This window comes from Phalacrocorax carbo, chromosome 2, assembly GCF_963921805.1.
Source record: "Phalacrocorax carbo chromosome 2, bPhaCar2.1, whole genome shotgun sequence".
Taxonomy (NCBI): domain Eukaryota; kingdom Metazoa; phylum Chordata; class Aves; order Suliformes; family Phalacrocoracidae; genus Phalacrocorax; species Phalacrocorax carbo.
This window is the reverse complement of record NC_087514.1, coordinates 159,805,524-159,831,703: the sequence shown is the minus strand read 5'-3', so window position 1 is coordinate 159,831,703 and position 26,180 is coordinate 159,805,524. Positions and strand designations below refer to the sequence as shown.

Sequence of the window (26,180 nt, the reverse complement as noted above, 5' to 3'; positions counted from 1 at the left end):
CATCCATCAGAAATTAACAACTTGAGAAGAAACAAGATAGGTACTGGCAGACGTGGTTGATCCTTCAACTCAGTTTGCTAAAGATATAGATATAGATATGGTCATACTGTGCATGTCTGGGTGCACATCTCGTATACAATGTACATATATGGTTGGTCTGTTCCTCCCTAAAACCTTTTGCAGGAACTGGCCATTTCTAACTAGACTGGATGGAGAATTAAGACTCTCAGAGTTATTATAAGATTAGCATAAATAGTTAGCCTGGGAGAGAAGGGATAGAGAGGAAAGGACTGCAGCATGAAGCCAACTTGTACTAGAGAACCCAAACTGAGGACAGCTGTTATAGATATCACAGCTGGAACAAAAGCTTCAGCTGAGCCTTGTCCTATTTTGGAGTCCAGAAAGATCTTTTCCTAAGAACCTGGTCTTTACTTCCTTAATGTCTGTGTGGCTCTTTCCCCTGATTTCCCCCATGTTCTTCTTCCACTGGTAAATGTTTTTGTCTTGGTTAAGCTGTGTGGTATGAAAGAAATGCAAATATTTTTAGTCAGCGTGGAAGAAGAGGGACGTAACAATCTATTGAAGGACCAAAATGAACTGTGGTGAGAAAAAAAAGAGGAGGGGGAAGCAATCTGGAGGTAGATTCACATGGTAGGGTTTTTTTCAGTGAGCTTCACTCCTCTTTTTCTTCTTTCAGCATGTTCGTTTTTCATAGTGGCATTTTTTGGTGATTTCTAATGTTTAGTTTAAGATCTGTTTCCAAGAACTTGGTGCAGCCCTTAGTGTCAAAAGTGTGTTGTCATTTACTGCAGTCAGCATTTCAGAACAAATAGTAAGAGCAGTTTTGTTGCTGATTATAAAACTAGAGAACTGTATGTGCCGAGTAACTCTTGATAGTCTTTGTCCATAATACTTAGGTTAGCTGGTCCCATAGACCCAGCCTGAGATGGCCATACCAGAAGATTTTCCTGAAAAGAAAGTAAGGCCCAGTGACTTTAAAACAACTGGAATCTAGTTCTTTTGCAACAAATAAGCATGCGCTTGCAAAGATCATTAATGCTGGATGCTCTTTCTCTCTAACTTTTAATGAAGAAAATGAGAGTTTTATATTTGTAACAACTATCTTAATAACACACCTCCCAATCAGTCCTGCACTGATTAATTCTAAATGTAACTTGTCATCAAGAGCACCCCAGTGGCTTAATTTATTTGTCAAATTAAAAGTATGCGTGCGTTGCTATAGAACCACCCATGTGTAGTGCCAGGTTAATGTGTAGGGCTTGACTCTAATGCTGCAGTCGATTGTTTTTATTTTTTTCATTTTGAATAATTCATCACTAAAAGGATCAACTTAATTTCCCCCTCCCCATCCCAGACAGACTGTAATTAACAGAGACCACATTCTTATGAGGTTTTACAACTTTAAGTACATAAGCTACACTGTGTTTTTGGTTTAAAAGACTGGACAGCGTCCTTTTAATATTAATTAGAATTAGGTAGCGTCTGCTTGTATTGCAAGCTTTTTCATCTTATTGATGAATTCTTTTGAGTTCCTATAAAACATCATAGTGCAAATTATTCCTCATTGATCCATTATGTGGAAGTGGGAGCAGAGCCTTGACAGAGTCTATGTTTCAACATAACCGGCTGTTAAATATTGATCCATTTAAGTTAACAAGACCGTTCTTGACAAGTTTTCTCTAAGCTCCTATATGCTTTGCACTTTTATTTAGGATTTCATATAAAAGAACATATTTCTATAAATGGTTTGATAAAGACATGAGAAAGGGAGGGGAAAAAAAAAGAAAAGGCACTTACACCTGCACAGCAACACATGATTAATTCTGGTAACTGCTATAGCAATGATTGCTTCATTTGCTGCCCTTGATGCAGGGAAAATCTGTCATCTCAAAGGTTTTTTCCTGCTGTCTGTGAATTCTCCTGAAGGTACCTGCCATGGGATACCCCACTAAAAGCTGGTCCCATGCAGCAATACCACATGTAACTACCCCTGGAGAGATAATGTAGACTGCTTTAAAACAAAACAAAAACCAAAACCCCAAAAAACCAACCAACAGAAAAAAAAAATAAACCCCAGCTAAACCATAACAGTCATAGAGGCTGAAATGCCCTGTTAAATAGAATATGGTATAATGTGTATTTTGAGGTTTTGCACTATAAGGGTACTTTCAGCTATAAGAGTTTTTGTGGATGTCTGATAGCCCTTGTCAGCAGGCTCTACAGAAACTATGAACTTTGAATTAATTGAGTGTGCCTGAAGATGTCACCTCGTCGTGTTGATGGAAGGGTTGACCTAAGGCACAACCCAAGGGCTGATTGCAGCCTCAAGTTTTTGGGGGCATACAATCAACCACCAGGCCCTTTCCAAGTTGGTTGGGTTGGATGTCCTGTCATAATTTTCTGTTCACAGGTGGGAAGCACTGGTGTGAGATAGGGATTGCAGCTGAAGAGCAGGCCCAGGAGGGATCCAGGTAGATAGTCAGGCTACATGACTCTGAAGGATGGGCTCTGAGGATGAGATGAAGGAGAACAAGCCCAGAGCCACATTTAATCTAAGTTCAGGCCATAACTAATATGCACCTAAAACCAGGCTTCACTAGGAAAATACAGACCATTAAGATACACAGGGGTGTTTTGTTCAGTGGATGAACAGCTAAATCTTGCTATCACAAGCTGTGCTTGAACTCTTCTGAGGCCAGCCCTGAAACTTTGGAGCTGCAGAAGATCTTGCGAGAAATGAATCATACAGCACAAAAAGATTTTGGCTGATGTGAATATTGGCTCATCTCCAGCTGCCATTTCAGGATCTATCTCAAAGCTCAAATCATCGCAATACAGAGCAGGAGCTGCAGTCCTGTCTGTGTTAGAGGCCCCCCAATCCTCTCTTCTTGCATTGAAAAGCCATCCGTCCTGCTCTTCTGACTGCTTCCTCCCTCTGCAGGAGATAAGCAAAATTTTCCCCAAACCATGCATTGACAGCTAAATCGTGCTCTCTGGTGCACTGCTGCTTAAGGGGGAAGGAAGGCTTGATAAAGCTTTATCTTTCTGCACAAAATTAATACGTCATTTACTCCTGATTTTTCTGTCCATCAGGTTGTGGCAGTCATTGCCATCATTCATCATATGGACTTGTTTTGCAAAGCAGAACATTGGTATTAGGGAGGTCTGTAATATTTCAGTTATGGTTGCCAACCTGTATCTCTGAGTTCTTCTTGTGTTTGGCTTCTTGTTGTGGGTTTTTTTTTTAATTCTTAGTGGTAAGCAATAACTTTTCATGTTGCTGCTTTACAGATCATGTGTGTGGATTCAACAACATCTTTTGTGATAATTATAAGGTAAATTATGCCCAAGTCAATGATACTTACACTGAAAGTGCAAGGTAAAATGCTTAAATGGTAGATGGAACATAGAGTTAATTCCTGGGCAATCACTCTAAACGTTATGTGATAGTTCAATAATTTCTGTAATGTATAGCTTCATGTGCCTGCTACAGTGTTCTCTAGAAATATGCTTTCAGGCTCTTTGACTTCTTCAGAGCTTGTGGTGGCCGTGATGGGAACAGGACTCTAACCCGGGGTCCCAACCCAAGGCTTAGGCCACTGAGCTGGGTTGTTTCACAGTGTTGAAATGGAGCGTAATAAATATTCCACCCCAGCTTGCTTCACATCACTCACAGCGGTATGGAACTGACCTGACCATCACTGAGATGGCTACGACAAAAAGGGAATACAGATTAAATGCTTCTGTGCAATTCTTACTGGCTTATTTGTGTTTCTGCACACCTGACTGTGGTTTTCAAATACTGGAGTGTAAAATATTTCAACTTCTAATTGGGTTTTTTGTTTTTTTTTCTTGTAAAAGTTGGAGGTTTGAACAGAGAGTCTTTGAAGACAACAGGATATTCACTGACAGTTTTTACATGGAAATAAGAAGTTTTGTCATTGACTCTAACAAATTGGCAAACATACATGTGACAGTATTGTACTGGTGTAGTAAAAGGAGTATTTACTAGCAAATTGTATGGGCTTAGAATTTTGGATTGAAAAAGTTTTTGAGTCATTTCATTTTTGAACTTTCTCTTCCAAGTCAAGAGCAGGAGGGTAAAGGGAAGGTAAAGTCCCTTCAAACCAGAAGGGACTGCCCAGACAGAGGGGTGGGGGCTGTGGTACAGACCCCTTCAAACTGGAGGGGCCTGCTGCAAGCTGGTGCGTCATATGTTGCTCATCCTCTGCTTTGGTTTCCATTGCAAGTTGACCAAATAAATGGTTAAAAATGCAATTCAGAATTCAGAATCTGCTATTTGATTTCTTCAGGAGCCTAATGCAAGTTGTCTTAAAAGCACCTGGTTTTAGGGAGTGAAAGCTCACGGCTCAGCACTTTGTGAAAAAGAGGAAGGTCTTTCAGGCTAGTTGTCCAATAACTGAAGCATTCAGAATAATTCATCTGGTTTCAAGAATCTTGGCTTAAAACATCTTTTGCTATCCCTTTTCCATCTAAGCAAATGCTTTAGTTGCCTCGGGGATACTGAGTGTCTGTGTTGCACATCCTTCATGCTAAAAAGTAGTTCACACAGAACAAAAATGAAAACTAAGGCTGCCTGGGGATTTTCCATCAAAACTGACCATTGAAAAATACCGTGTTTTCATCTCAATAAGGACAATGTGGATCTCCTTACCTCCTCAAAGAAAAAGTCTTTTTTTTAAGGAGGTGGGGGAAGAGTTTAATAATTTTTGCTGGAAAGTTTTAATGTTGATCTGAAAAAATATTATGTATAATCTATACATATGATTATATTATTAATTCTTTATCATTATATAAATTCTAATTAGGTGGATCCAAGTCCCCTTATTGTTCTCTGATATTCAGGATCCACAGTGGGATTGCAGACATCATGCTGGGTTTCCTGCTGCTTCTCCAGAAGACAACTGTTTCTCAAAATGACAGATGAAGAGCAACTAAGAAGTCCAGGGAAATGGACTTGAATTACTTCTCCCATGAGCAACGCTGCAATAATCTTTCCAATTACTTTTCATTTTTTTCTGACGTAATATGGATCCTGAACTTTTAATGATTTTTTTTTTCTGAAAAACTTGATTTGGTTTTCTATTTTTCTCTTTCAAAAATCTTCCTTTCTAAGCAAAAAAAACTCCATTTGGTTTGCTCTAAAGAAGAACTGGCTCTGAAGAAATATCAAGTAAAGCTTTTTTCTTTTTCCTTTTTTTTTTTTTCATTTGTATGGATTTTGCACACTGTTTGACAGCTGTCAAAAGTGACCTGAAGCTTCAAAACATCTAAGTGGTGACAAGTGCAAGGGTCAGCCATGCTCTTTGAACGTGTCACCCAACTCATGCATGGCCAAAACGTTGCACCATCTCGTGGTCAGCAGGATTACGGCATCACTGCAGAAAACCCTCTCACCCATATGAAGAAAGTAGCGCTAGAGTTTTAGCTAGATACCTTTCATTTTCAATACAGATACACCAATCTTTTATCTGCTTCAAACAGCTTACTTCTTCTGCAAAGGTGAGATTTGAATAAAATTATTTCTCATTGATTTAGTAAATTAAAAGGCCTCATGTAGCCTTAATCTAGCCCCAAGAACATTTGATGGCAGAGTTTATTGGATGATTTTTCTTATGTTTATAATCTGTATAAATTATGCAATATTTTTGTAACACCTCATACATCATGATGTGATTTAATATCCCATATATATTCTTGTGCCTGAAAGTAATGTGGAGAGATGTCTTTGAAAGGCCATTAAGTATAAATAAATTAGAGTGAGAGCTAGAGTGGTACTGATGAATAACGTTCCTCGATAAGGAGACCTCATAGACTAAATGGGATGAGTAAATTATCACTTAATAATGTCATGGTTAAAACATTCCTAATAGTTGGGGCATTCACCTGGGAGTGTTCATGCATCTGGCTAAAGGACTGCTTACCCAGCAGCTGGGTAATGTAAAACACAGCACAGTTTGAGAATCACAGAATCACAGAATGGTGAGGGTTGGAAGGAACTTCCAGAGGTCATCTCACATCCAACCCCCCTGCTTGAGCATGTACCCATAGAGCAGGGGCACAGCACCTCATCCAGGTGGGTTTTGAATATTTCCAGAGAAGGAGACACCACACCCTCCCTGGGCAGCCTGTGTCACTGCTCTGGCACCTGCACAGGAAAAGTTTTTCCTCATATTCTGGTGGAACTTCCCTTGTTCCAACTTGTGCCCGTTGCCCCTTGGCCTGCCGTTGGGCACTATTGAAAAGAGCCTGGTCCCATCATCCTGACACCCACCCTTCAGATATTTATAAGCATTGATAAGATCCCCCCTCAGTCTTCTCTTCTCCAGGCTGAATAAACCCAGGTCTCTCAGCCTTTCCTCACAAGGGAGATGCTCCAGTCCCCTGATTATCTTGGCAGCTCTCCGCTGGACTCTCTCCAGTAGCTCCTTGTCTGTCTTGAACTGGGGAGCCCAGAACTGGACACAGCACTCCAGATGTGGCCTCACTAAGGTGGAGTAGAGGGGGAGGATAACCTCTCTTGACCTGCTGCCCATGCTCCTTTTAATGCACCCCAGGATACTGTTGGCCTCTGTGGCCCCAAGGGCACAGTGCTGGCTCAGGGTCACCTCGCTGCCCACCAGCACTCCCAGGTCCTTTCAGCAGAGCCGTTTTCCCGTAGTTCCAGTAGTTCAGCCCCCAGCCTGTGCTGGTGCGGGGGGTTGTTCCTCCCCGGGGGCAGGACCTTGCACTTGCTTTTGTTGAATTTCATGAAGTTCCCCTCCGCCCAGCTCTCCAGCCTGTCCAGGTCTTGCTGGATGGCAGCACAGCCAGAAGCACAGCCACAGCAGCAGACACAAACCCCAGAACTACTAAGAAAAATCCCTTATTACCAGACTGTAGATGATGTTCACCTTGGACATGTGCTCTCTAGCCTTAGAAACATTTCTTTGCTGTGCAAGTACACAGCTTTCAAGGCATGTGGTTTGGATGCCTCAGCTGAGGCTTTCTGGGCATCCCTGGTGCCCAGTGAATTTAGGAGCCTGTGGGACCTATAAAATACAAAAGTGAGGATGACTGTTTTCTAACTAGCTTGGGTGTTTCACGTCCACTGAAGTCCTTTACCAAATCCAGCCTGTTTTCTGTGCTCCGAGGGTCTTAGAGCAGCAGATCAGCAGCTGAGCCAAAAGCGAAGCTTGGATCCTAGATCCCATGCTTGCGCTCAAGTGTTTGAGCTACCACTTCCTCCTGAATTACAACAGTGGGATGAGAGAAGTAGGCAGGGAAAGGCAGGGGGAGTATTGTGAGCAAGCAGAGAGGCCCACCATCTGTGGTATTACTTGTTGCTTGCTTTTTAAGCATCCTTTTGCCACCATGTCTTGGGGGAACAAGAGGCTAGGTAAAAGAAGAGTCAGGAAACATAACTGAGGAGACAGGATAGACTTGGTCGAGGTGAGAGCGCTAGGAGGAGAACAACACCAAAAAAGAGTGGAGTGTTTTGCCTCTCTCACACTTCTCAGATTCTTACTGGGTCAACATCTTTCAGGCATGGTTTTGCCACCTGTCAGGGCTGCAGCCTGCAGGGGACTGCAGAGATGCTGTGAGCTAGCACCAAATGCACTCACTTCAGTACTGAAATTCACCGGTTTTGGAGGGGGGCTACTGGACCAAACTGGGCTTTATGCTGGCAGCATCAGCTTGGGTATTGACCCTAAGTTACAAGCAGCAGGGATAAGTCCTGATAGAGTCTGCTGAGTAAAGATTCTTCTTAATGATCAAGATTTTGGGGACTCAGAACACCTCTTTTTCCCTGTCAGTTCACAACACCTGGAATTCCACACAGACAGTTCTGTTCTGGGGAGTCTTAACGTTCACATCGGTGTTACTCTACACTGGCATTTTCCCCATTGCTACATTAGCTTTTATTAACCTCCACTGCTGGAGGCAATAAAAGAAAAGTGAGAGTGGCAACTGGCTTTTTGCAGTTTTACTGCAGTCACCACGCATAGTGCAGACAGAACAGGTCCAAGTGCTGCTGGGGTTATTCCTGTTTTCCAGCATTTTGCGGAGTCCACATCAGTTGTCCCAGAAGAAGAACTGCAACCAGAGGTGCTCATCCTTGTCTGCAGGTATCATTTCTCCATAGGGTTAGAGACCCTTGTACATACTAGTGGGTTTTCACCTATATTGCCATAACAGAGACTAAAGTATACTATGAACCTCCTCTGAGTAGCTGTCATGGGAAGAACTATAACAGTCAAGCCAAACTCTGCATTAACTGTGTCCACTTCAGTGGATTCAAAAAGCTCAGTCAGGCTCCTGGCTATGACTAAATCATCTAATTATAGCCTTCCCGTGCTGTGCTTTTTGCATTCGTTCCTGATCCATCATTGCATTGATTTTTAGAATTGTGTTCTTTAGCACTCCGTGGTCTCAATTTTCACATCCTCCCCGTCCCCTGTGCTCTCAACTTCTCCGTGCTCACTGCATGTTGACTACTCATCTTTCTATGCGTTTTCCTTAAACTGGGCTTTTAATCACATTTCTCTTCTGAGATGGAGAGCAAGGTGAACCTTGGTGATTTCTGCAACACTTGTGACCTTTGTACAAGTACAAGTACACATTAGCCGTCGTGTGGCTCTATAATGTGGCTTTTGACCTGTACAAAATATACATAACTTTCTGGTTAAGTCAGAAGTGATGTAAAAAACTACAGAGTGGTAAAGTGAAGTGTTAGACTATCTCAGTCGACCTTCTACTGAAAATATCAGTGAAGGCAATCATAAGTGTTGTGACTTTGCCATATTATTATGAAAACCTGAAAGCCCCTGGAGTTCACAGGGCAGTGATACCATGCCCCAGGCAGCTCAAATTTAGATCAAAACCGGATCTCGGTAGATCTCATAAGCATGGGGAGATATTTCAAAGGTTCTTGCCTAAGTCTGAGCTGGAGCCTGAAACTAGCTGAATTTGACAGTGTTGGCAGTCCTGTTGTTTTGAGTTTTGTGACAGTGGATGTTTCTCCAAAAGCCTCAACCTTTGGAGCCAGGATAAATATGTAAATCTTTTGATTTTTATTTTTTCTTAATTCTAGAGAGTTCATCTACAGAAGTATGAAATTAAAGAACTTAGAAAATCACTTGACACATTATTAAATTTTATGACATAATTTTGGCTTTAAATTTTAGGTTTTTTTAAAATCTTATGTCATGATTGCATGAATTTCCTTGCATCCATTTTGCATAGATTTAGCTTAGCTCCAAAAACAGATTAGCTCTCTTACTAAATGTTCCCAAAAAGTATGACTGAGATTCCTTTTTAATACTGTTCTTAGCTAAGCTTATGTATAATCCTTTTCAAACTGTAAAATGCCAAGGGATGTTTATATGCTACAGCTTATATGGCAGTATATTGTTGTTCCTTCACACTTCACTGAACAGTCTACAAATACTAATCTATAAATCACTTATCTTACAGACACTTGAAAACTTTGTGCTGCTTGTGGCATCGCCTGTTCTTTTCTAGAGACATAGAACACTTCAGTTTAAAGACCAACAGACTGTAATGATTTTACATTTGTTTTCCTGCCATATTTAGGGGCCCTCACTGAAACAAGGGCCACCTCATAGAATCATAGAACTGTTTAGGTTGGAAAAGATCTTTAAGATCATAAAGTCCAACTCTTAACCTAACCTTACCAAGCCCACCACTACACCGTGTCCCAAAGCACCACATCTACTCGTCTTTTAAATACCGCTGGGGATGGTGACTCAACCACTTCCCTGGGCAGCCTGTTCCAATCCTTGACAACCCTTTTGGTGAAGAAATTTTTCCTAATACCGAATCTAAACCTCCCCTGATGCAGCTTGAGGCCATTTCCTCTCATTCTATCGCTAGTGACCTGGGAGAAGAGACCAACACTCCACCTCGCTACAACGTCCTTTCAGGTAGCTGTAGAGAGCGATAAGGTCTCCCCTCAGCCGCCTCTTCTCCAGACTAAACACCCCCAGCTCCCTCAGCCGCTCCTCATAAGACCTGCTCTCCAGACCCTTCTCCAGCTTCGTTGCCCTTCTCTGGACATGCTCCAGCACCTCAAGGTCCTTCTTGTCCTCAGGGGCCCAAACCTGAACACAATATTCAAGGTGGGGCCTCACCAGTGCTGAGCACAGGGTCACAATCCCTGCCCTGCTCCTGCTGGCCAAACTACTCCTGATACAAGCCCGGATGCTGTTGGCCTCCTTGGCCACCTGGGCACTGCTGGCTCATGCTCAGCCGGCTGTCAGCCAGCACCCCCAGGGCCTTCTCCGCCAGGCAGCTCTCCAGCCACTCTGCCCCAAGCCTGTAGCGTTGCATTGGGTTGTTGTGACCCAAGTGCAGGACCCAGAACTTGGCCTTGTTAAACCTCATACAACTGGCCTCGGCCCACCAATCCAGCCTGTCCAGGTCCCTCTGCAGAGCCTTCCTGCCCTCGAGCAGATCGACACTTCCACCCAGCTTGGTGTCATCTGCAAACTTACTGAGGGTGCACTTGATCCTCTCATCCAGATCTTTGATAAAGATATTAAACAAGACTGGCCCCGACACTGAGCCCTGGGGAATCCTGCTCATGACCAGTGGCCAATTGGATTTAGCTCCATTCATCACAACTCTCTGGGCTCGGCCAGCCAGCCAGTTTTTTACCCAAGAGGAGCACATCCATCCAAGCCAGGAACCACCAGCTTCTCTAGGAGGATGCTGTGGGACACAGTGTCAAAGGCTATACAGAAGTCCAGGTAGACAACAGCTACAGCCTTTCTCTCATTCAGTAAATGGGTCACCTGGTCGTAGAAGGAGATCAGGTTGGTCAAGCAGGACCTGCCTTTCATAAACCCATGCTGACTGGGACTGATCACCTGGTTATCTTGTACGTGCCGTGAGATGGCACTCAGGATGATCTGCTCCATAACCTTCCCCAGCACCAAGATCAGGCTGACAGGCCTGTAGTTCCCTGGATCCTCCTTCTGGCCCTTCTTGTTGATGGGTGTCACATTTGCTAACTTCCAGTCAACTGGGACCTCCCTGGTTAGCCAGGACTGCTGATAAATGATGGAAAGTGGCTTGGTGAGCACTTCCACCAGCTCCTTCAGTACCCTTGGGTGGATCCCATCCAGCCCCATAGACTTGTGTGTGCCTAGGTGCTGTAGCAGGTTGCTAACCACTTCTCCTTGAATTACGGGGTCTTCATTTTGCTCCCCATTCCGGTCTTCCAGCTCAGGGAGCTGGGTACCCGGAGGACAACTGGTCTTACTATTAAAGACTGAGGCAAAGAAGGCATTAAGTACCTCAGCCTTTAATTATGCTGGACCCTGTAGGGCTGCATGGGTCCTGCTTTAGGGAAGTCGTAAGCGCATGGGCAGAGCTGGAATATTCCTCAGTACAGGAGGGGCAATGAAGGGCAAAGAAGATGATGGTGGGTTTTCCCCTAGGATGATGTAGAGAAGCCTGGGCAGAGTTTAGAATTGAATCAATTCCTCCCAAATTTCGAAGGCTGCACTTCTATTCATTCAGCAGCCTCCTTCCAAGGGTTAGTAAACATCAACATGCTTACTCATATTTTTGGAAGCAAATGCCTTCTCCTGTGAAGTCTCTCCTCACTATCGCAGTTGGAAGCTGCCCTTCCCTATACAGATGGGAGGTCCAATGCTGTAAGGTTTGCCTTGGTTTTAGGGGAGAATGGAGATTCCCATGAATGGGGCAGGTATTAAGTGGAAAAATGAGAGGGAGCAGAAGACATTCTCTGGCTCTTTCTTGCCAGGGAATAAGACAATATGTGCCCTACGGTGAAAATAAACTCCCGGCCTGCTCTGATAGACTCGCTACAGAATGAAGAGGAGGTTGCTCCTCGGAAAGGGTAGTGGAGGGGTGTTTTTCATATCCTGCCTTGCTCCAAGACAAAACTGTGATAAACCAGGATAGGGCAACACTCCCATGATCAGTCTGTGCAATGCAGTTTGTCATGTCAGAAAGAATGCATAGGTATAAATTTTATTCTTTTTTTTTCCTGAAGAATTTGCCTTAAGAGGTGGGACAAGAGTACAGATTTTTCACCTCCTCCATATAGTGGCCAGAGGGTTTACCATGGATTTAAAATCTCTTTGGGCAGTTTTGCTTGCCTAGCTATTTTTTTTTCTTTTAAAGTTGTTCTGCATTTTTGTACAACCACAAATAATTCCAGGGACTTCTGCTTGCCTCAGTGCAATAAACCATACTGAGTGAATATAATGCAGCCATGGCCTGCCAAATATGGAACTCAAAGTCTGTAATTGGTTTTATTAGCAGACATTTTGCTTGGGAAGATATGCAAACCAAACCATTGAACAGAGCAGTCAACTTCAAACCTTAATCAGTACAGAAAAGTAAAAGCCATCAGAGGGCTGTAGCAGGGAATAGTAATAATGTGGTATTTGAGGCTAAGCATGCTTGATAGGCCAGCCAGCGTGCCAGCACCCACTGCTCACGGAGGTCGGTGGGACACTCATCCCTGAGGACTTACGGGCAGCACTTCTGAGCTAAACACCTTGTTTTAGCGAAGCGAGGGGAGCAGACACTGCAAGTTGAAGGAGCAGAGCGTGGTCATTACAACAGGAGAGTTCCTTGGGAGGGAAGGACTGACCCCAAAAAAAGATAGTTTCTCCCTGGGGAAATCTGTTTCTCTTATCAAACTGGTCATTAGATGTCTGCTTTTCTCTCAAAATCAGCATGCCCTGCTGACAGGTAGGGACATTTGACAACACATTGTGGTTCTGGGACCTCTCTCTTACCTCAGAGCTGAAAGGCCAGTGGCTCTAACAGAGCTCACCATTTAACTACACTTTCTTCCGCTATCTGCTCCCGTGGTGGTGTCTCTAAATCGATTTTAGCCACAGGGCTGGAAGATACAGCTGGTTAAGCACATGATGGGACATGTACCCTTCAGAAATGAAGCAGCTGGGATCCTCCAAAGCTGCACTGACTGTGGCGCATGGCGAGCAACCCGAGCATTTCTGTGCACCTAGGGGCAGCACTGTATGGCCTCGCTTACCTGAAAAAAGAGCATCACCCAGTAAGGATTTTATTTATTTAAAGGTTTTTAAGTATGCTATAGAAACATAACAAAATTACATGAAACAATCTATTCTGACAGATTAACCCCTAAGAAGAAAACTGATTTGATAAGACAAAGTGTGGATGCTTGTAGCCTTGGCTATCCAGATCTTCTTACTCAGACAGAAGGTGAATTGGTTTTCATTTGGGTTTGGGGTTTTTTTTCCCCTATTCTGGGAACTGAATTTCACCAAGTTTTTGTCGCAAGAACAGAGGAGGCAGCATCTGGCCTCATGGGCTGAAGTAGAGAGGTTGAACAGGGTTAGGAGAAAATAACTGAATAATGACTCACGATATGGATTTTTTTTGTTGTTGTTTGCTTGTTTGTTTGTTTTTGTACTTACACACCAAATTTTTATCAGCAAAGCAGAGTCAGTTGTGCGGCCCCAAAACAAAATAAAAAAAAACAAAACACCCCAAACCCTGAACTCCAGCACACCTGGAAGAGGAATTATGCAAAAAAGTAAGACGCACATCCTGTGGCTTGGTAGTAAGTAAACATCTGTCACTCAAAAAACACAGCCAAGCATTTATTTCACTGGAAACAGCTGGACTGACTGACCCAAGCACCAGCGGGTCAAAAACCAAGCCGGGTGGAAACCCTGAGAGTTTTTTAACGCGATTTCCCACCGCCCACGCCAGGGGAGGGGGAGATTAAAACAAAATAATGCCGAAGAAGTGAGAGCTCCCGGGGGAGAGCCGGGCTCGCTGCGGCGGCGGGGGAGCGGGGGGCGAGGCCGGGCCGGGCTCCGGGGCCGCCGCGGCGTGGGACGGCGTGGGACGGCGTGGGACAGCGCGTCCCGGGGAGCGTGCGGGGCCGTGCGGGCCCCCCCCACCCCGCTGCCGCGGCGGCCCCGGAGGGCGGGCAGAACCGGGCTCGCCTCGCCTCTGCTTTGGAGGGCGGGGGAGGAAAGCGGGGACGGGGACGGGTAGAAGGGGGGGTTGTTTCGGGTTTTGTTTTGGAGCCGGGAAGCCGGGAGCGCCGCCAGCGCACAGACCCCGCGGTCGGGGGCAAAGTCCCGCTGCGGGGGCAGCCCGCCCATCTCCATCCTTCCGCGGGTGCGCGGGCGAGGCTGCGCGGGGTGCTGCGCCCGGACCCCAACTTTCCTGCCCTCCCGCCGGCCCCAGCATGAACCAGACGGCCGGGGTGACCAACAACGTCCGCTGCTCCAGCGGCAAAGGGCCCAAGGTAAGAGCGGCCGCGGGGCTCCGCGGGGCGCGCAGCCCGGTGGGAACGGGGCTCGGCGGGGCGCGCAGCGGAGGGGCCGCCCGGCACGCCCCCCCCCACCGCCGCTCCCCGTCCCTAAACCTGTAGCTGAGAGCGTCCCCCCCAACCGCGGGCAGCAGCCCCCTGCGCTCCCCGCTAGCCCATCACTTCGCGAAGTTCAGCATCTCTCCCCGGCTCCCCGCCGGCGACCTGCTTTTGGAGCCTCCTCCTTGCAGCCGTGCTCGGGGCGGGCAGGCACGGCTCCCCGCGCCCCTCCGCGCAGTTAACGCGTTTAGGCTGGGCTCGGGGAGGTGTTGAACCGGGTGTTTGGGGACCGAGGATGCTGCGGCCTCGCAGCCCCAAGTGTTGGAACGGTCCGAACCCGCGCTCCGGCCTCAAACGGGTTAAAATGATTCGAAGGTAAAGATTTGTGCTGGTGTGTAACGCGGGATCAGGTATATCTGTGTCTGCTGCTTTTGCGTCTTGCCACGGTGTGTTTGCATAGCCAGCATTAGAAAAAAAAAAAAAAAAAAGAAAAAAAGAAAAAAACCCAGCAACCTGGGATAAAACACCTCGCTGTGCACTCTGCTGAATTCAACCGAAATATAATCGGGTGCTCGCACCTGATCTAGATCAAATTTGCTTTAACCTTTTTTTTAATAGTAACAAACATGGCCCTTGCATTTGCCTTTACAGCGCTGATACACTGCAACATAAACAAGAGTCGGGTAGATTTACGCTCCCTCTTCTAGACAATCCTGCTGATGCTCACTCTGCAACTCCTTGAAGTGTTTTTCAGTGTTTGTGTTTCCATTGTATGGCAGATTTCGCCCCCCCTCCCGACCCCCCCAAAAATTTCAAGTGCCTTCTGAAGCTGGCATTTTGTAAAGCGACTTGTTTCCATATCAGCTAATGGGATGTACCTTAAAGAACTGCAAAATTTACCTTTCACCAGAAATGGTACTGTGTTAACTTCTTTTTTATTTTACCTCTTCATGGCTTCGCGTTCCAACATGAAATGCTGGTCCTGCTGCTCAGCTGGTTGGGTACTTTGTGTCTAGTCAGTGCAGACCTGATTCTACAAACTCTTAGGCACACAGATCTAGGCACACACTCATACCTGTCCTTCTGTAAAGAGAATACAGTTATTCCTTCTTTCCTCATATGATCTTTTTAGGATTAAACCCACTAATCATAAGGCTACGTGAGTATTAAAAGATGAGACATGATGAGGGCTGTGGAAGTACACAAACAGATTAGATGAGTCTGCTGAAATTATTTACTTAGCTCCATGACTAATCATATATTTGCAGTTAAACCCATGCATAAGCGCTTTGCATAATTTGAGGGCCTTAAATTGAAGGTCCTCCATGGCTGTTGCCTGTAATTTCAATACTGGGCCTCCTTTCTTTGCACTTTTGGATTTTCTTTGAGTTTTGGGTTGAACAGCTAAGGTTATTGCATATCAGTAATAATTTATTGTACCAAGCTGCTGACTTAACACCTTAGTGCAGAATGAAATGATGGGGTTCAAATGCATATGTTCTTAGCACATGATAACTGATGCAATTGTATTTGTCTTGATCTTGTCTTCATGTTATTTTCAAATGATCTAGGATGTGGATATTTTTTCCATTGGAAATAAATATATTTTTTCAAGTCAGAAGATTGACATGATTGATGGTTTCAGGTTTTTAATTAAAACCCAGAAAGCTCCATGCATGACTGATTCAGTCACAAGGAAACCTTGCAGAGTTCAGAAATGAGAGTGTATCAAACAGGCCTGAAAAAACAAATAACTGATCTGTAAAGGGTCTGTGATGGAGTAGACAAGGGGCAGAATAACAAAGCTTTTTGTGACACTGTCCTCTAAAGCACAGAAATGCTTGTAGAGATGTTTGATAACTTTTTTTTTCCTCAAAAACTCCAACTAAAACCAAAATAACAAAAACACCAGCAGGACTTGTCTGACTTTTCTAATCTCCTAACTTTTGAACTCACAGGACAATTTTAACTAAAATTGACAGAATGGGGTGAGTGTTGCAAATGTCAGCTTGCTGCGTCATTGACACCGATCACTTAATAGGGAAGATGGAATATTTAAGACCTGAGTCAAGGAAGAAGCAGGGAGAAATCTGGCCATAGCTCTCTTACTCACCCTGTCCTAGCAACTCAGTCAGCACATGGCTGTAGCTACATCACGGACTGACCTTTGCCCATCACAGGCTGTGAAAAGATGGGGAGGGAACGGGAGAAAAGAAGTAGTATAGAAGGAACTTCCAGAAGAACTAGAAGTTTGTGGTGGAAAGACGCAGCCATGTGTGAGGGCTGGGGTATCTGCAAGAGGGAGTGGGGTTGAGCAAATAATGCAGGGCAAAACATCGTAAATCAGCTCATGAAACAACTTGTTAGGGGTTTATTAAAAAAAAATAATAATATGTCAGCACATTGTACCAACTCAGAATGCTGCAAATGCCAACTCACCGGGGCAAGGTCACTCTTCTGCCTGGCTTTGCTCTGAGTTTTCCTCTCACTAGGCAGTAAGCACTTAGACTTCAAATTTCCTTTGCAAGATTTACAGCTTTGCACAGTTGTGATGAGCAAGGGGGGTAACACATTAAAGGAGTGATACAATTAAAGCCCTTAAGTAGATAGCTTGATTGTAATTCCAAACTCTAGTAATGCATGCCCACTACCACATGTATATTTTTTGGACTTTTCTATGTAATGCTTTTTAGCTGGTTTTAACCAAGATCTAGCTCTAAGCCACTTGCGAGTACTATTGAAAGACTGTGATTTATTGGCTAGAGAGGACTATTTTTGAGAAATAGTTTGTGTACATACAGCTTCTAATGCTCTTTTTTTCCTGCCTGTGACTAATCCCCTTGCCTTTCCTAAGACAATTTGTGGGAGGAAGGTGAGAGGATTCACCCCAACGCTGTAATGAAAAGCTTCATCGTAGGAACATTTCTGATGTGTTGGGGTGGTGAGCCCTACAGCCCCTCAGAGGCTGTACAAAACCAGCCACCTCCCTCGTGTGGGCTGTGAGCTGGCTTTGACTCTGATTAAGAAAGTACACGTTATTGGAAAGTTATTCAGATCCTGGCATGAGAATTTGGGGTTCAGTTCCCAGCTGTCACATTTTGACAGATTTCCTAAAGGAATTAATGAGGGCTAACTCCATATGGGGTGAGTCTGAGTGACTCTTCAACACTGCGTGTTGTAGCTCCTGCTTTTGGCTTTTATTCAGCAGTCCAGAGCCCTATGCCAGCCAATTCAAGGCACAGAAATTGTGTCTTAAATTTCACTTATTTTCTTAGGTTAGTACCAAGGGAGATGTTGTGAGAAGACCCTTTGTTTCACGTTGGGATTCCCAAATTCATCTGTCTTGAGGGAGGAAAATCTACAGAAAACATTGGGAGTCATCTCTTTCTTTAGAAACAACTCTATCTGGGGCCCTCCACCTAGGTACGGTGAGCAAGGAGGTACCCCATAGAGCAGGATTTGTGGATCTGGTGTCATTCTAAGTGTTGATGAGGACTCAGAAACCCACCAGCTCCCATCCTTTGGGGAACTGTGGTATCCAGCAGGAGACAGGCTGCTCCACAGCAGGAGCCCTGCCATCTCCCCTTCTGGAGAGAGACCAGTGCAGAGCACAAGGCTGTTCTTCAGAGTGGGGAAGATGGAAAGCCACACTGTCTCCTGGGGAGAGGGGGATGCACTGTCTCTTTATTTTGTGTGGAAACGCATTTAGCCAAACCATTGGCTGACATGCACAGTCTGGAGGGTACGATCTAACCCCTCAGCTTTGTACGGCAGCCTCAGCTGTACATTAGTGCATATTGGTTGGCACAACACTGCTGCTGATTCAGTCTCTTTTGACTTCTCTCTGACCATATTTTTGAATGACTATAGCTGTTGTAGCTGTTTTGTGTGGAGCTCGGTGTATATCTTCTGGGTCAGGTCTCCTAACTCTGAGAGCTGGTGTGCTGTGAGGTGTCAGCACAGCTCCTCCAGTACACGCTCGTATGCAAGTTACGGCCCCAGTAGCGCATCACTGAGGAGAACCCAAATAGCTCATGTGTGTTTTGAGGGTAATACAGTCATTTTACTACCTAAATTGCACTGATGTTTTATTAGACTTTTAAATGTTTTCATGGATCTAGGCTTTAACCTCTTCTTGATTCCGATCCCGATGTGTGAGTAGGAGACGAGTGTCGTCTTGTCCCGACAGGAGCGATGAGAGTCACTCAGGCTGTATGGTAAAGTGAGACAATGCTGAGTTAAACCTGAGCAAATGGTGTGTGTTTCCATCAGGGATTCTGTTGATGTGGTTACAGGACACATTTTGGGCTATAGCACATACTGTGCAACCACCCTTCCTCTCTCGGCTTAAAGTGTGTAAGCATTAAGAAAAGCTTGCTGCATCAAAGTCTTGAGATTAGGACATCTGCCTGAAAAACCATAACCTGACTTTTAATCAGCAGTAATGAATGCTTGAGGATAACAGCAAATCATTTGGACAGATTATTTTTTCTCTTTTAAAGGAGAGACAATTGTACTAATTAGCAATATTGGTATGTAAGAAAGTGGGTGTGAAAACAACTCAATGAAGTAATTTAAAGTCTTTGTTAAAGTAAAGTACACTCAATTAAGCTGAACTAGAAATACAGTTTTGATTGTACCCTTGGTTTCTGTCCCATTGTTTTGAAAAGAACAAAATTAACCTGTAAGAAAAGCAAATTGCCGATGTGGGGTGTTCCTGCAGAACTGAATCTTTGCAGGGAGTTGCCCTGATCTAAAGGGGCAGCGTATAGTTTGTACAGCCATGGTCAACAGGTCAATAATGTCCTTTTAACAGGATATGAGTTTGTTTCTTACAGTTGTTTATTCTTTAAACGATTAATAAGAGATTATGGCATCTATGCTGGGTGAATCTAATTTTCTTCTCTTTTACATGAACTATTCCCCTCATGTGAATTCCACTGATTTCAGTTGAATAACTACTTATTTATGTTGGTTTAATTGCGGAGAGATTCAATACCTCTAAAGTTAAGGAAGCAATAGAGCCACAGCATGCCTAGCACTCTTGGATGCAGAAAATGAAGATAAGGAAGCTAGGGTAGCTCCTCTGTATTATTGCTGAAGCAGAAATGAGTTCATTTTTACTTGCACATTGTGTTTTACTGTGTGTGGTGAGCTACCATGTATGGGCACGACTAAGCACTATATTTTCGAGTTGTTCAATTTTAATACTCCAGTGGGAATGCAAGGTTGACTTCCACACCTAATAAGTATTAAAGTAGGACTTGATGTAGCTGCCAGGGCTTTAAAACATGATCAGTCAGCTACCTTGAAAATCCAGCCTAGCTCAGAGGGCAGTCCCTTAGAAATTACACTTCCATCTCAAAACAGTAACTTTTCAGAGTGGTCTAACACAGCATTGCATGAGAGCCACAGCCAAGATCAAGGCTCTGCTGGATGTTGTAACCCCATAGAATCACAGAATCACAGAATCCCAGGTTGGAAGGGACCTCAGGGATCATCTAGTCCAACCTTTCTGGGAAGAGTGAGTCTAAACAAGATGGCCCAGCACCCTGTCCAGACGACTCTTAAAGGTGTCCAACGTGGCCGAGTCAACCACTTCCCTGGGGAGATTATTCCAATGGTGACTGTTCTCGCTGTGAAAAATTTCCCTCTTGTGTCCAATCAGAATCTCCCCAAGAGCAACTTGTGTCCATTCCCCCTTGTCCTCTCCATGGGACTCTGTGTAAAAAGGGAGTCTCCATCTTCTTTGTAACTACCCCTTAAGTACTGGTACATGGTGGTGAGATCCCCTCTGAGCCTCCTTTTCTCAAGGCTGATCAAACCCAGCTCTCCCAGCCTATTCTCATATGGCAGCTTCCCAGTCCTTTGATCATCTTGGTGGCCCTTCTCTGGACCCCTTCCAGCCTGTCCACATCCTTTCTGTATAGCGGGGACCAGAACTGCCCACAGTGCTCCAGGTGTGGCCTGACAAGCGCTGAGTAGAGTGGGATAATGACTTCTTTCTCTCTGCTGGTGATGCCCTTTTTGATGCCACCCAGCATCCTGTTGGCCGCCTTGGCCGCAGCAGCCACTATTCGCTCATGTTGAGCTTTCTGTCCACCAGGACCCCCAGGTCCCTTTCCACAGAGCTGCTCTCCAGCCAGGAGACACAAATGGCTTTGCCTTCAGAGGTGTTTATGGTTTAAGTTGACAATAAAAGGCAAAAAACTGGGAGAAGGGGAGAATTACTCTAGTTTTACAGGCAGAGAAGTAAGGTGCTGAATGTAAACCTCCAAACCTACCAAGCTTAACAGAATGATAATGATCTCAAATTCTGTGAAAATTGCAGGCTAGGTAGAGAGGATAGACTGAAATTGAACTTCTCTGCTATGGAAAATTAAGGCAATAGTAGCCATTGGCCATTTAAGAACCAGCTGGCTCATCAGCATGTGCTCCTGACTTCCTACCAGCATATACCTCTCCATGAAGAACATTATATTTTGCCCAGTTTAGGCAACAGCAGAAAAAAGCTGAGGGCAAATAAGGGGGAAAAACTGTAGGCTTGGGTCCTCTGTCTGTTAGGAAGCCAGGTGTTAGTTTGGCTCCTTGTGGAGCACGGTATTGCTCTGCACGTGGGGTGGAACTGAGTCCTGTTGATTTAACTCTTTCCCCTACACTGTTTTTTTATAGATCCTCCATCTTCTCTGTTCTTTGTGGGGGATCTTTCACAAAGTAGCAGAGGAAGGAAAAACCTGTCAAAACGAGGAACAGTGAACTCTAAATCAAGAAAAATGCCAAGGAACTTCATGGGAAGTTTTTGTAACTGTTTTTCTCACATTCTCTCTCTTTCTTGTAAACTGTAAGTTTTCAGTCAACATTGTGCGGTGGAAGTGCTGAATTAGTGAGAGAAGGTTTGCTTCTGTTGATTTAAATAGAAAGATCCTTAGAAATTTCTAAGACCTTAAACAACCCAGCCTCAAGGATTTTAGAAGTAATGACTATGGGAAGTTCTTGACCAGATATTGTATTATTTCAGACAGTAAGATCTGCTTTCTCGATAATTCTACCTATAAACCTGATGGCTTTTGTCAGTTCATTCCAGCTGTATTCCCTGGAGTGCTTTCTGGGACTGTCCGAGTGTCAGCTGTCCTGTAAAGTTCCCATTAACAGGAAATTTTGCAAGGAGGATCATGGCAGGTTCAAGACTAGAAATTTCAGTGGAAGGCTCAAGCGCCCCTTTGAAGGATGGGAAGACAACGGGAGATGGCCAGGCTGACTTTCTAAATGCCCTGACTGACAAAAACCTCCTGGCAGGGGTCACGCTTTCCCCAGCTGGAGGGAATCCAACTGCTAGATGCAACCTGGAGAAGAGCAGGGTCCTTTAGTCATGGTGTTGGTGGAGCTGCTCCTCTAGGCTATTTTGGGTGATGGGGAGCAAAAGGAGCCATGGGTTTTGTACTGTTGTGCAGGTATGCACCAGCAAGGGTGTACTTTACCTAGAACAGCTGTTATTTTAAGATTTTAGGGGGTGCGTGTGAAAGGGCCTGGAGAAGGACCATTCTGCCCCCTGGTAAATGTCTGCAGGGCTGTGCGGAGCTTGAGGGGTTTCCAGCAGCACGTGGGATTTCACTCTCCGTATCTCCGCAGTGCCCTCCAGCATGGGGTACCCTGAGCCCTGAACCTGAATGAGCTCTGGGGATCGGCAATGCCAGAGCCATCCTGCTCCCTGTTTATTTGTGGGTGCTGCTCTCTACTGCCGTTTTTCATCTTCAATGAGAGCTGAACACACCATAAAATTTTATTGGGTGTTTATGCTAACAAAATTAACTAACAGTTGGTGCTTTAAAAATGCAGCCGGAGCTCTGAGCGCTATAACTGGAGTCTGCAATGGCTTTTTAACTGGTGTAGGACAGAGCAAATGTGTGAGCACCAATGTCATTTAACAGTAAACTATTTTATATTAACTTTTTATTGACCAGAACTGATTAATTGAAAATAAAAAAAAAAATCTCAGCATGATATGTGCTTAAACAAGCTCATGTTTTCAGGCATTAGATAGCTAGCAGCTTTGTCAAAATTGTGGAGTTAATTTATAATACCAAGAGCAATGGGCTGATAATCAAAATAAATCAGCTTAGGCATTTCAGTACTTTAACACTTAAGTCAAATAATAGGAAGAAGATTTATTTTAGCTTTTCAATTATTGTGTTTCCCAATAAAATAGATATAATATCATGCTGTGAATGCTGTATGGATCACTTCAGGCCATGACTTCAATGGGAGTACAAAAGACCTCTAGGCTATAGAAAAAAAAGAAAAAGAAAAAGGATTAGCTTCAGAATGAACTTCTTGATCACTAGAACACATTTGGCTTATTTCTATATTAGCGCTTTTAAGTAAACATAGGAAAGTAATTTGCTTTCATTCATTTATTTATTTAGCGCTTTTATTTATTTTCATGCAGTTTTCCCACGCCTCATCTGGAGAGTTTAATGTTTATGATCTTTACATTATGCCGGCGATTTTTACACTGGTTTTAAACCAAAATAACCAGATTGACATGCTGGCATTTTTGTTTTTTATTTTTAATGAAATAGTATGGGTATCAGTTAGCACTGATTTACCACACATTTACCTAGATGTAGGTAGTGCTGATTTGCATTTCATGGTGTTGCCAGAAATAAAGTTTGGCTAAACGACTTGTGCTAGTGCTCAAGGGGAATGTACTGATTCCTGGATTAACCCCTGAGTTACACTGGGATACTGGCCAAGTGGTTTAGGCTTTACATTTACACATTGCCACGTTACAATAGATCCCAGCTGATTTTCAAGGCCAGACACTGCTGCCATAAAGAAAACGTTCTCCAACCTGCCTTTAACCTCCCACTGTGAGCGTGGTCTTGGGCATGTAATGTGAACTCACAGCAGTCAGCGGTAGTTGCACCTCACCGAGACTGGGGCAAATAGTCTGCCCATGCTTTATTTTTTTCTGTTGGTAAAAATAAGGATGAGCACTTCCTTTGCATGGTCTGTGAGTCCTTTGGTGGAGGATAACAGCTTGGTAACCCAGTAAGCGGAGCTCCCATTGTTACTGTTGGTCTTATGTTATTGTGCTTAAAATCTGAGTATTGAGTAAACTTCAGTGTCATTAAGAACATGTTCTCCTTTGGAACAAAGAAGACAAGATGTAGCAGGGACAGAGACAGGAGGTTGCAGAGCCCCTATACTGCAACATGTAAACCTTGCTCCAGAAGATGACCTTGGAGGGAAGCATACCCAAAGGGGCTTGTGTTGCAAGTCCAGAGCATGTGGAGGAGAAGAGGAGAGTACATTAATGTTTCAGCTCACTTGAAAGGAAGGTTGTTAAAATTATAAAACCTTGAGTAATTTAAAATGAGAGCATGTACAGCACTCCTAGGTGTTGTGCCTTCAAGTAGGCAGAATGAAATATGCTGCAGCAAAGCCAAGGCTTGTCCTCAGTGACAGCCCCAGGGAGAAGGTTGGGGGCTGACAAAGGTGGCGGGTGCTGGGCTCCTCTCAGCTCTGCCGGCAAGTTGAAAGGGGCAGGACATCCACATTCTGAGGTCAGCTAACTCGTCTATTTGCAGAAGACATCTAAAATTGGAATGGTAGGAAGAGGCTGAAATTATGGCAGACAGATGTGTGCTGCTGGTTATTTACTGCTACTCAGGGCAGCAGATACACCATAAGCTTTTTTTTAAAATGCATTAGTTTATGCTTCTAGGCTTTTGACTTTTCTTGGACTTCCCCTTAGCATCCCAACATTGTAGTGTTTGCAGATTTTTAGTGCAGTTTTTTATTCAAGTCAGATTTTGCTGGTAATGATTTCACACAGAGCCTTTGCCACTGCTTTAACTCTGTTCTCCTAAGTGCAGGATCAGATGGTTTTTCATAAGTAACAAGTCCAGGAAAGGTCCAGCAGCAGGAACTCACTTCAGTGTTATTTCTATTGTGGCACTCAGTAGGAATGCTAGTTGCATATCAGGATTCAATTGAACAAGAGGGTCTCCAGCCCAAGAGCATAATACTGCTTCCTACAGCAAAGAACTTACATTTTAAATTTGTTCATTGGTTCATGGTCATCCCTCAAACTAAGGACTTTATTGTTCATTTTATATTCTCGCTGCTTAGCATTGATTTCTGCATGTGATTCCACTGATTGTCATGGGGCTTCTCTTATACTGCTTAACATGAATCAAGGTTATATCTGGGACTCAATAAAAGCACATGTATAATACATTTTCCTTGACACGCTGCGTTGCCTCACTGCCAGTCCTCTTGTCTGACCACCCGTTGCACAATTAATCTGCCAGCAGAGAGGCCATCAGAGTTTTTCAGGCGCTTACTCCAGGTTTAGCCTCTCGTTATTGTTGTAGATCTCTTCTCCAGCAGGTCAGGACTAGTCTTGAATTTCCCAGGTCCTTCTCTCTGCATGCTCTGTACCTCCATATCTTCTGATTTGTTCCAACTTCAGTCATTTGAGTTGTCTTGATATTGCTAAAATTCTCTTAGGCTGCAGCTGTATTGCAGACCATATCTGCACCTTGCCCGTGTCTTCCACTTCTTCATTTAGGGTTATTTCTTGCTTCCTATACCTGCTCTGCCTCTGATGGTTTTTGGGGTGTTTTTAATGGTAAGGGAGAGCCCTAAATATTCCACTTTACAAAGAAGTTAATTTACTTGTAGTGAATAAAACCAGCTGGTTTTCCCTTACTTTAAGTAGTAAGGAAAACTTGCTCATGCTTTTGGTAAATCTGTGTAAATTGTTGCTCATAAAGGGGCATAAGAAATAAACTGCCTTGCTGGCTTATCCAACGCAGGGACACCAGAGTTTCAGGCTGAAACACAGATATGTCCACATGGGCTACTGAAAAGGTAGTGGTGGCTCTTGGTCACTGCAGTTTGTGCTTTTACAAAGGTATTTCAAGCTGCCACTCAGAAATTGCACTCTTTTTTCCCCCCTTTTCTTTGCAGACTAGTAGAAAACTTCAGTGCCTTTTGTATGACTTTAATGGAAAGTAATCAATGCTGTGCATCATCACAGTATTACGGTAAAAATAACTCAGGTAAAACTATCTTTGACAGCAAAACATTGTAAGTGACCTCCAATGGTTAGCCTTCCTCAGGTATTTTCCTGCTGTAGTTTCATTATATTTTATAGTATATATTTTGCACCACAGAAATTCTGATTGGCAGCCAATATGGTCTAGCTGAAAGAGAGGGAGATTATTCTGGGTTTATTTTAAGCACAGGAGGGACATTCACATCGAACTTCTAGTAATGTCAGCAGAAACAACACACCTAAATCTCTTGTGTGCTGGTGGAATAAATGCCTCTAAAGCTTTCTCAGTGTAAAGCGTAAAGCTTATTGAAGAACCCAGTAATGAAGACTATGGTTCCTTAGCGACTGTACAAAAGCGGGGCCTTCAGCATTTTAAATTATAGTTTATAGAGACATTGCAACAAATTACTTATTCTTTCTTGAAATCTCCTCTTTTACTTCCTTGTAAGCATTTGTTAGATTTGGATTTTGATATGGAGATCATCCAGAGGAAAAAAAAATCAATACTTTATTCAGTAGAAACTGTCGCATATACTCTCATGCTTCGGAAATAGAGATTGAAAAGAGTTAGGAGGAAGCTAGCAAATTGCAGTGTGGTCCTACCACTGTTATTCCCAGACTTAGCAACTTAATTAAGACTGTAATGCCATTCATATGAATGATGACTGTATCCAACTGAGAAATAAATGTTTGCAGAGGCTGAAGCACACAGACGCACCC

At 43.9% G+C, this 26,180-nt stretch overlaps 1 protein-coding gene across 1 annotated transcript in view; it reads left to right on the top strand.

Annotated features, from left to right (window-relative positions):
- Positions 1 to 14,102: 14,102 nt before the first annotated feature.
- DPP6 (dipeptidyl peptidase like 6) overlaps positions 14,103 to 26,180 on the top strand; it is a 576,690-nt gene continuing 564,612 nt past the window's right edge. The window contains exon 1 of the mRNA XM_064445043.1: positions 14,103 to 14,332. Within this exon, the coding sequence (XP_064301113.1) occupies positions 14,273 to 14,332 (60 nt within the window). The 5' untranslated portion in view covers positions 14,103 to 14,272. The remainder of the gene's footprint in view (positions 14,333 to 26,180) is intronic.